Source organism: Danio aesculapii, chromosome 21 (assembly GCF_903798145.1).
Source record: "Danio aesculapii chromosome 21, fDanAes4.1, whole genome shotgun sequence".
NCBI lineage: Eukaryota > Metazoa > Chordata > Actinopteri > Cypriniformes > Danionidae > Danio > Danio aesculapii.
Genome location: NC_079455.1, coordinates 22,998,525 through 23,009,584, shown reverse-complemented (window position 1 = coordinate 23,009,584; position 11,060 = coordinate 22,998,525). Strand labels below are relative to the sequence as shown.

Here is an 11,060-nt window from a genome sequence, read left to right as displayed (position 1 = left end):
ACTTGTGGGGGAAACCGGAGCACCCAGAGGAAACCTACGCGAACACGGGGAGAACATGCAAACTCCACACAGAAACGCCAACTGGCCCGGCCAAGGCTCGAACTAGCGACCTTCTTGCTGTGAGGCAATTGTGCTACCCACTGCGCCACTTATTAATTATACTTTTTAAATTTAATTTACCATAAATTAGTTTTAGTTCTGCTGATTGTTGTTGCACATATTTCTGCAAAGAGCAAGAGCAGAAAGTCATTAATATCATTATGAATATAAACACAAAATAAAATAATATTAACATTATTTAAGCCAAAGGATAATGAAGATATATTTTACAGGGATGCAATTTCAATTTCAATATCAAATCAAATTGTTTGTTGAATATAAAAATAAGGTGTTTCACATTAATTTAAATTTATTTATATTGCTATTGTTTATTTTATTTCACATTTATTAAATAGTATATTACTATATTATATTTGACATTCCAAAGTATTTTTGTGCTACAGTGTACATTATTTAGATTAATGTAAAATTTTTAATAAAAAAAAAAACTCACTTTCCTTCAGCTTTAGTCCCTGCTTCATCAGAGGACACAACAGTGTAATGAACCGCTAATTACTCTTACACATTTTTTACACAAGCAGATGCCCTTCCAGCACTGAGAGCACATGTGAATAGCAATCCAAAACATTTTACAGTAAGCTATTTTTTATATAAAGTTACTTTAAGTGGTGAAAATTGACCAACTTGGGGAAACTGTTAAACTTCTGACAGTTATGAATAAACAGGCAAGATAATAGTTGGGCTACAGGTCTTTCCATGTCACGTAAATCATAATTCCATGCAGGCGAGTGAGTTCTGTTGGCGTTGCACTTTTTGTCCCTGAGCAGCCTACGTACCGTGACGTCATAAATAAACAAGATGGCTGCTTCCACGGGCATTAGCAAAGGCGCTGCGCTCAGTAAAGCAGATTATCTTAAACGTTATTTATCAAACGATGAAGCTGATAAAAAGTCTAAAGAAAAGAAGATTAAGAAGAAGCGACCAAAACCTTCTGGAAAAGGGTAAGTATGACCGGACACACTCAGCAGAAATGCAGATTTTAATTGGCAACAGTCTCTGAACATAATGAAATTATGACTGACTGATTTTCAAAGAACATACACAGTTTCTTACAAACAGCATTTTGGAAATGGCCATAAGTCACTTTTAAGCAGTTGAGTTCTGTGTTTAATTCATAATAAACTAACGTTACAGGATGAAAATTGTGGATGACGATATTGACTGGAGGCAATTGGCGGCTCGCGAAGAAGAAAATAAAGAAGAGGAAGAAGAAGATGAGGCGCCTGTGGTGTGTACAACTACCTCACCTTAGTGTGAACATACATTTTTAGATGTAATATTTCGTAACACATTCAAAGCCAAATCCATTCATGAAAACAGGGTCGTCTTTTTTAAAAAAGTGGTTGATGTCCTGAGACCAGTGTTGTTGTTTTTTGTACAATTTACTCAGGACCACTTTCTCAGCAAATCAACCTTTTTTATAGCCATGCAAACTAAATTTACCTGAATTGGCTCTATCACTGTCTTTCCAATCCACATATAGCTGGTATGTGGTGAGTGCACTGGCACTGTTGTCCTGTGGTGTGGAAAGACCCCCCTCATGATTGTGAAGCGCTTTGGATGAATGGCCATACACAATGAATGCGCTATATAAATACACATTACATTACATAGTAGACTTGCCAGATTTTTCCATCAAAACTAACCCAATGGTCTTAAAAATATCTAAAAAAAAAATAACCCAAATTTTACAAATCTGAAGTAAACATCTATGAAATAATGAAATTGTAAATCGGTTAACTTTCTTCTGTAGATTTATATACTTTTGCAGTCCTGTCAATCTGTCATCACAGAAACAGTATCACAATGAGCTGCACACTCCTCCAGAGTACCCTCCTTTTTAGCCTACTCTGTACCCTAATCCTAGCACCATTTTTATAGTTTGTCAAATATAATCTTGGTAGAGTAAAATGTATACAAAATAGTATTAAATATAAGAGATGCAATATGTCAAACCTTTAATCTGCAGAATAAAAAAAGAACCTCAGTCGGCACCAATAGCCTAGTGGTTAAGTGCGTCGACATATAGCACCAAGGTGTTCATGGCGACCTGAGTTCGATTCCCGGCTCGAGGTCCAGTGCCGATCCTCTCCCTCTCTCTGCTCCCAATGCTTTCCTGTCTGTTCTTCACTGTCCTATCACATTAAAGATAAATACCTCTAAAGTTTATACAGAACCTCAGTGAGTGGTTAAATGTATCCCAATTCTGTGGGAAAACCATGAACTTGGCAACCCTTTGAAACAGACTACTGAAAATTAATCAGAAAATTGTAAATCGTAGATGTAGTCTTAAATGGTAACTTCTGACATGACAAATGTTAATTGGTAGGGACTGTTGTTGTTCTGGTTGCATCATAAAAAAAGTTTTAGTTTAAGGTCAGTTTTAATCAAGCTAAATTGGGTTTTGAACATGTTTTGCAGCAGTGTTAAATGTCTCTCTCCTTTTTTTTTTTTTCTTTTTTTTTTAAGGTTGCAGAAGTGATAGATGAGCGCCCTGATGAGATTAAGCAGTTTGAGGCGTTCAAAACCAGCAAGTGGAGAGTGATGGGTGGTAAGACATGTATAGTTTCTAACTGAGGTCTTCTACTATGCAATGCTTTTATGAGTTTTCCTGTTTGAATAATTAGGTATATAAGGATGACACTTCTGAGAAACTAATGGCAAAGTCTGGAAATTAATGATTTAGACTATTAAAAGTCCAACTTGATATGCTCCATAAGATGATGGCCATATGCAATCTCTTTTTAATGGAACAAAAAAATATATACACAAAAGAACATTTTCTCAAGCTGGGGTTTGACTACTACTGGGGTCTGTTCTTCGTATGTCGATGATTTGGTAGATCCTGAATCTTTTAATCTTGAATAAACTTATCTCTGGATAATTTGGGTCTTTAAACAAGTTTGCGAATCAGATTAAAATATCTGGATGAACTGATCTGAGATCGCTGCGTGTGTTGTAAAGGACAAATCTATTGATCCTCGAAATCATGATCAGCAATGCAACGATTGGCCGATGACACAGCAGCGTAATGATATAATCTGATTAATATTCAATTATCCTTGTGAGCAAAATGACAGTTTGTTAAATATGATACGCAGTAACATACCAAATTTGTTGTGGGCTCCAGGCTTTACACTTTCACGTGTCAAGAGTATTTAGTAATTTATAGTTTTATTTTTAGAGTGGGTTTTCCTTATAGTAGGCCTGATCAAGCTTCTTAATAAGTTTTGCATCAAAAACGCATTTTGATATTGGTGTCTGTAAGGTGTCTGCAACTTTTGCGAAGCATCAAATCACCGCCATACTAGCTGTCAAAACGTGTGCATGACTGCATAAATTATTATTCCTTAAAAAAAAAAGGGAAAAATATTATCAAATTCATTATCGTGTCCTAATGCTGGGTCGGTACCTTAAAGTATTACGCATTTGTATCGAAAACGTCCATATTAATACATTTTCTCACAGGGAGAACTTGACAGTTCTTTTATTTAGTACTTTTATTTCGGAGTGTAGATTGCGTAACAGTTTTATATATCATTTTTTTATCATTTTCCCCAGTGGATATAATCTATAGGTTACTACTGTAAGGAAATATCAGCATTCAGTGCATACTTTCAGTATTACTTTTGCTTGAAATGACCCAATCTAATCTTGTTTATATGAAATAAGCTGCTGGTCCTGCACAGGTTTGAGCTACCAGACCTGTTGCAATGACAACAACTCTCAGATGAGTTTTGAAGAACGAAATTATCAAATCTGTGTCAAATCATCAATAGCCTAATCCAGCCAATTGAGTAATCCACGTACAAAGGACCTCTGATCCCAAAAGTGTTGTTTCTTGTGTATAACAAAGCTACATCTCTTTGTTATCCGTTCCTTGTGATAATACAATGAAATTTTCTTGAAATTTGACAAATCAGTTAATATATTTTAACCATAAACTATTACAATAATGACAGCTAATTTTCTTTGTCATTATTTCAGTCTTTAGTGTCATGATCTCACATGACATCATTCTAAAATGATCATTTGGAGCCCTCGTACCTTTTCTGACTTGTCTGAATGATTGAACGCAGTGGCTTGAAGAATAGTGGGAAAGTATCAAATGACAGAATGACAGTTAATCACTGGACTGCAATGGGATCAATAAATAGATTTATTTTATATGGATTTAAATGATTTTTTCTTTTAAATATACAAGACAAATTTTAATAGTAAATAAATCTTTACGTTTCAATGCATGTAATCTGTAAATAATGGTAATATATGCTTTTTTTGCAATTAAATACATTTAACAGCTCATTCTAATGTACAACAAATTAAGTACATAGCATTGTCTTTTACTTATTATTTTTTAATTGTCTTTTTATTGTCTTGAAGTTTGAAATCTCTATTTGTACCTCGTATATAAATTTGTAGCAACGGGAGAAGATGAGGAATCTGCGCTCAATAGAAGGTAACTTTCCGCTTTTATTCTTATTTTTAAAAATAATTGCTGTGTTGATCGTGAAATTAATATATATTTTTTTCTTTTAAGCCCAGACACTGATAGAAGTCATAGTCTGCGACATGATTCACCAGAGGGATCTCCTGTCCGAAAAGTGCGTCACGATTCCCCTGACCTCTCACCCAAAAGGGCTCGCCATGACTCTCCTGACCTCTCACCTCCAAAAAGAGGTCGCCACGACTCTCCTGACCTCTCACCTCAAAGACACAGAACGGAGAACAAAAACAGACGGCACGACTCCTCGTCACCTTCTCCTCCAAGACCGAGCCACAAAAGCTCGCCCTCCAGAACTCAAAGGCATCATGACAAAGGTACAAACATCCATTCATCCATAAAAAAAACATTTACACTATGAATCTCATCCAAATTGTTATAAGAATCTCTTCTTTCAGGGTCCACACATGGAAAAAAGGTGAAAGGCTCTTCTTCAGGTAATCTTTCGCCGCCCAGGAGACGAGACCGGACAGGCAAAGGCTCAGACTCTGATCAGTCTCCACCCCGCAGGCGTCCTCATGGGCAACGAGTTTTAGACTCTGATCTGTCTCCACCCAGAAAGAGAGGCCAGAGTGGTGGAAGTTCAGATACAGATCTTTCTCCTCCCAGGAAGAGGGCGCAGGGGGGGCGGGGCTCAGATTCAGATCTGTCTCCACCACGGAGGACACGCTCTCCTGATGGACAGGCCGTAAGTTCAGGTTCATGTTCATGTTTATATCAGTAGCTACGTTTCCATCCACCTATTTTCATGCGCATTATGGATATGCGCATGAAAAAATCGGTTGATGAAAATGCCACGATGCACATATATTTTGAAAATGCGCATTAACATATGCTCATAACTGAGTAGGATAAACTTTGTATTCGATAAGAAAAGATGTGCATAAACTACGATGGAAACACTTTTACCAAACAAATTCCAGTATGCGCATTAAAAAAGTAATGTGATTTTGTAGATCATGTGATGATAAAAATGTGTGAATGGACAAACCAGCAGGCTGTCCACACTGCTGTAAAACATCTGAAATGTTGTTTTGGTCATTCTAAAACACCTTAACCATTTCAGTATTAGTGTTGTTATATTATTAATGTTATTATTAACTCTGCGTCTCATGGCTTCAAATGCCACCACGCGCTCATTGTGCGTCAGCATTTGTCGTCTTAGGCACAAGTAATTTATTAAATAAAGAAAAGATTGATGCAGCTTCTCCTTCCACAGCAAATAATTTTTTTACTGTTGATATTTGGCACCAGTTAATCAGGAAGAGATGATTTTGTTCTCTTTAACTACTTAGATTGAAACGCTACTTTTATTATATTTGCATATCTTTCATGCGATATTCCAGTTTTGCACATAAATTTTATTTGCATTTTTGGATGGAAACATAGCTAGTGGTTATCACTTAGCAATTTCAATTTAATTCATTTATGTTGTTGAAATATTCAAAATAACTTTTTTTTAAAAATGTTTACAAACAGAAAAAATAATTGTAGTTTATATGTTGTATATATTTTCCAGTTTGTGTTAATGAGGTAAAATAATTTGAGAATACAGTTTAAATATATTAGTTTCTTCTAATATTTACTGATGTTATTATGTTAGTCCATAATTGTTTGACCTTTTTTTTCCACACTCTCTGACTTTTTTTAAATAGTATCTTTTTTGCTTTGTCTATTTAAATAATGCCCTCTTTGCACATCAAAGTCCCCTTGCAGTCATCACTTTTACATATGAAAATGCATCTTTGAATAAAACCTAAAATTGGTCCTTTAGTAATTGTTTATCTTGAATATGGATTAGAACTGAAGTAGTAAATACTACACTATCATCATAATTTTGAGAGTAAATCCATGAGATATGATATAATCCCAAAAAGATGTAGTTCATGAGATGACACTTTATGTGTTAAAGTAAGAGGATTCACGGGTGTACAGAACCTTACACGGAGTAAAACTTTAACATTTTGAGCACAATGGCTTAACAGAAAACTTTGACAAGTGGAGATAATGATATAAAACTTCTATCACACAAGCTATTGTTTTTGTTTGTTTGTTTTCTGGATAATTTTATTATTTTAGATCATCCAGCCGTATTTTAGATAATCCAGTATTGTACTTTTCATTAAATCTTTTCACAAAATCGTTTTGAGATTTATTTTAATGATCTTCTAATGGTTTTTAATGATTCTTTTAATCATAAAGCCTAAAAAACACACAAAGTCTATGGCTGAATGATCCATTCATTGTAGCTCTTGAAAAGAGATTTCTTAAAACAAAATATCTCCCTTTATAGTGGACTTTGAGATTTGTAATTTTATAGAACTTTTATGCCCAAACATTATACACAACACACTCACTAACACTCAAAAAGAGGGAAAAAACTAAACAAGAGGACCCCTTTTAAATATTCAGAATATTTTTATGCCCACTCTGAGATCACCGTTGTTGTTATGATGCTGTAATGATGATGTTGACATTTTTATTGTGTTTCTTTATGCTTTCAGGCCCCTCGAATGCTGTCCGGCGGCGCTGCAGGTCTCGTCTCTGTGGACATTTTAAGGAAAGAACAGGAAGACATTCGTAGAAGGGAAAGGCGCAACCAGCCTCTAGAAGGTCACTCAAAGCACTATTTTTATTGTGTATTAAATAGCGTCACATTAATCGCATCATATTAACAATAGGGTTTTATTTTGCTCTCCCAGAGGCATCCAGAAATGCGGAGACAATATTTCGAGACAAGTCTGGCCGGAAACGTAACCTTGAGTCAGAAAAAGCTGAGCTTAGTCAGAAAGCTTCAGAGAAGGCTGAGAAGGATGAAAAATATGCACAATGGGGAAAAGGGTGAGCTCCATTTTCTGTTCAAATGCAGATTTCTTTCAGAGAGTGTGACTTGTTGCTACTAGCTTTGACACCCGTACTGTCCTTTTTCAGTCTTGCCCAGGGTGAAATGCAGGAGCAGAACGTGATTGATGCCATACGGGAAGCTGAGAAGCCCCTAGCGAGACACATTGATGATGAAGACCTCGATCGTATGCTACGAGAGCAAGAGAGAGAAGGAGACCCAATGGCAGCAATGCTTCGCAAGAAGAAAGACAAAACTGCTAAATTAAAAGGAGTCAAAGGTGAAATACTGGAGTAATGTCTTAAAGAACCTTTTTTTTTAATTGGCTTTAATAGGCTAGTTTTTCAACTCCCTTACAGTTAAATAGTTCTCCAGGTCTGGTGGAAGCAGTTTTAGCATAGCTTAGCATAAATCACTGAGTCTGATTAGACCATTAGCATCTAGCTCAAATTTCAAAAGTTTTTTTCCCCCCTTATTTTTCCTACATTATTCCTAAATGTTTTTATTTAAAGCTTGACTCCTCTGTAGTTACATTTTGTAGTAAAACTGATGGAAAATGAAAAGTTGCTTTTGCTAGGCTAGGGCTACTGTGATGGCTGCAGCAGGTGCAATGATATACAGTGCATCTGGAAATTATTCATAGTGCTTCATTTTTTCCACATTTTTTATTTAACAGCCTTAATCCAAAATGGATTAAATTCATTTATTTCCTCAAAATTCTACACACAATACCCCATAATGTCAATGTGAAAAAAAAGATTTTTTGAAATTGTTGCAAAATTATTAAACATAAAAAAAACCTGAAAAATCACATGTACTTAAGTATTCACAGCCTTTGCTTAATACTCTGTTGATGCACCTTTGGCAGCAATTACAGTCTCAAGTCTTTTTGAATATGATGCCACAAGCTTGGCACACCTGTCTTTGGGAATTTTTGCCCATTCCTCTTTGCAGTACCTCTCAAGCTATATCCGGTTGGATGGGAAGCCATGGTGTACAGCCATTTTCAGATCTCTCCAGAGATGTTCAATAGGATTTGAGTCTGGGCTCTGGCTGGGCCACTCAAGGACATTCACCAAGTTGTTGTGAAGCAACTCCATTGATATTTTGGTAGTGTGCTTTGTGTCATTGTCCTGCTGAAAGATGAACTGCCACCCCAGTCTGAGATCAGGTGCACTCTAAATCAGGTTTTCATTCAGGATGTCTCTGTACATTGCTGCATTCACCTTTCCCTCTATCCTGACTAGTCTTCCAGTTCCTGCTGCTGAAAAACATCCTCACAGCATGATGCTGCCACCACCATGCTTTACTGTAGGGATGGTATTAGCCTGGTTTTGAGCGGTGCCTGGTTTTCTCCAAACATGACTCCTGGCATTCACTCCAAAGAGTTCAATTTTAGCCTCATCAGACCAGAGAATGTTGTTTCTTATGGTCTGAAAGTCCTTCAGATGCCTTTTGGCAAATTCCAGGTGGGGAGTGGCTTCTGTCTGGCCACTCTACCATACAGGCCTGAATGGTGGATTGCTGCACAGATGGTTGTCCTTTTTGTAAGGTTCTCCTCTCTCCACAGAAGAATGCTGGTGCTCAGACAGAGTGACCATCAGGTTATTGATCACCTCCCTGACTAAGGCCCTTCTCCCCCGATCCCTCAGCTTAGATGGCCAGCCAGCTCTATGAAAAGTCCTGGTGGTTCCAAACATCTTCCACTTACGGATGATGGAGGCCACTGTGCTCATTGGAACTTTCAGAGAAGCAGAAATTTTTCTGTAACCTTCCCCAGCCTTGTTCCTCAAGACAATCCTGTCTCGGCGGTCTACAGACAATTCCTTTGTCTTCATGCTTGGTTTGTGCTTTGACATGCTCTGTCAACCCTGGGACCTTATATGGACGGGTGTATGCCTTTTTAAAATCATATATAATCAACTGAATTTACCACAGGTGAACTCCAAATAAGTTGCTGAAACATCTCAAGAATGATTAGTGGAAACAGAATGTACCTGAGCTCAATTTAGAGCTTCACGGCAAAGGCTGTAAATACTTATGTACATGTGATTTTTCAGATTTATTATTTTTAATAAATTTGCAACAATTTAAAAAACTCTTTTTTCCACATTGTCATTATGGGGTATTTTGTGTAGAGTTTTAAGGAAATAAATTAATTTAATCCATTTTGGAATAGGGCTGTAACAAAAAAAAAAAAATGTGGAAAAAGTTAAGCGCTATGAATACTTTCCGGATGCACTGTACCTAGCTGGGGAATTTATTTTTAGGCACTGCATGATATTATTGTGCCTGCTGCAGCCATGGTACAGCAGCAAAGTTCATTGATTATTATGCCAGAATGAAATTATAGTATGTCAGTTTATAAGATAGCAACTTAATACATGATGCAACTATAGAGGAGTCCAGTTTAAATAGGATTTTTTTCTGATTATTATAAATTTTTTATATTATTTTTAATGTTTGAATGAGTTGCTAAAGGTCTAATCCTTTTTAATGATTTATGCTAAGCTAAGCTAAAAGTGCTACTGGCAGACCTGGAGATCTGCTGAACAGATTCCAAAATGAAATTTCCAATAAAAGTTGAGTATTCCTTTTATTACTTGTAGTGATCCTTGCTTCAGATTGTTAGTGTTGATGTTTTGTTTGGTTGATAATGTTTCTAACAAAGCCAAGTGAAAATTCATTAATTAATTTTCTTTTTGGGTTAGTAACTTTATTAGTCTAGGGTCGCCACAGCGGAGTGATTCGCAAACTTTTCCAGCATATGTTTTACACAGCGGATGCCCTTGCAGCTGCAACCCATAACTGGGAAAGCCTAGTGAAAATAATAATCCTGATCATTTACATATATATTTTTTCCACAGAAAAACCTTGTTACAAGGGTCCACCCCCACCTCCAAACCGTTTTAACATTATGCCAGGCTATCGGTGGGATGGAGTTGACAGGTGAGAAGTTTAGACAGTTGAACTGCTGCTGGTTTAATCATCCTTGTACACTGATGTTAACTTCAGAATGACTTTTTTTTTTTTTTTTTTTCCTATGATCCTTTAGGTCCAACGGTTTTGAGCAGAAGCGATACTCCAGAATGGCCGATAACAAAGCTGTCCAGGAGATGGCGTACAAGTGGAGTGTTGAAGACATGTGATCTTCCTGAAGATGCAGACTTGTGTACAGAGAATTTAAAATCTGACATCAATGACAGTTGTACAGTTCCCACTGCACCAGCAAATGCTGTCAAGTGGAAGTTTTTGTGCGCCATCATAAACCGGGACGTCAGATCAAAAAGCAACCTTTTGTTCAAGTTTATCAATCCTACTAAGAAACATACCTTCCTTATTAAATGCTACTTTTTTACCAAATCTTTTTTTGTCTTGAATTTCATCCATGCCATTTCAAATCAAAAGTTATTTAGGGTGTAGTTCAGAACTCTTGATCTATTATATGCATGCACATCATGCTATTTGTTAGCAGTTAGAACGTGAATGATTTTTAAAATGTCAGAGTCAAAACAGCAGTAGGAATTCCTCTGAAGATCTGCTGCAAGCTTACTAAGCTGTAATGAGCAACAGTGCAGCCATGGTTAGAAAAGT

General features: G+C 36.5%; 1 protein-coding gene across 1 annotated transcript; it reads left to right on the top strand.

Moving 5' to 3' along the window:
- Positions 1-915: 915 nt before the first annotated feature.
- On the top strand, positions 916-10,829 carry bud13 (BUD13 homolog). Its single transcript, XM_056447085.1, has 11 exons — positions 916-1,061; positions 1,255-1,348; positions 2,590-2,671; positions 4,543-4,579; positions 4,661-4,941; positions 5,023-5,312; positions 7,129-7,237; positions 7,327-7,465; positions 7,556-7,746; positions 10,334-10,415; positions 10,522-10,829. Exons 1-11 carry the CDS (start codon positions 919-921, stop codon positions 10,613-10,615), a joined length of 1,542 nt encoding a protein of 513 aa, XP_056303060.1. The 5' UTR covers positions 916-918; the 3' UTR covers positions 10,616-10,829.
- Positions 10,830-11,060: the final 231 nt, after the last annotated feature.

Coding starts and splice junctions, on each gene's coding strand:
- bud13 (XM_056447085.1), top strand. CDS start 919: ATGGCTGCTTCCACGGGCATTAGCAAAGGCGCTGCGCTCAGTAAAGCA. Junction 1,062..1,254: donor CCAAAACCTTCTGGAAAAGG/GTAAGTATGACC, acceptor CTAACGTTACAG/GATGAAAATTGTGGATGACG. Junction 4,580..4,660: donor GAATCTGCGCTCAATAGAAG/GTAACTTTCCGC, acceptor TTTTCTTTTAAG/CCCAGACACTGATAGAAGTC.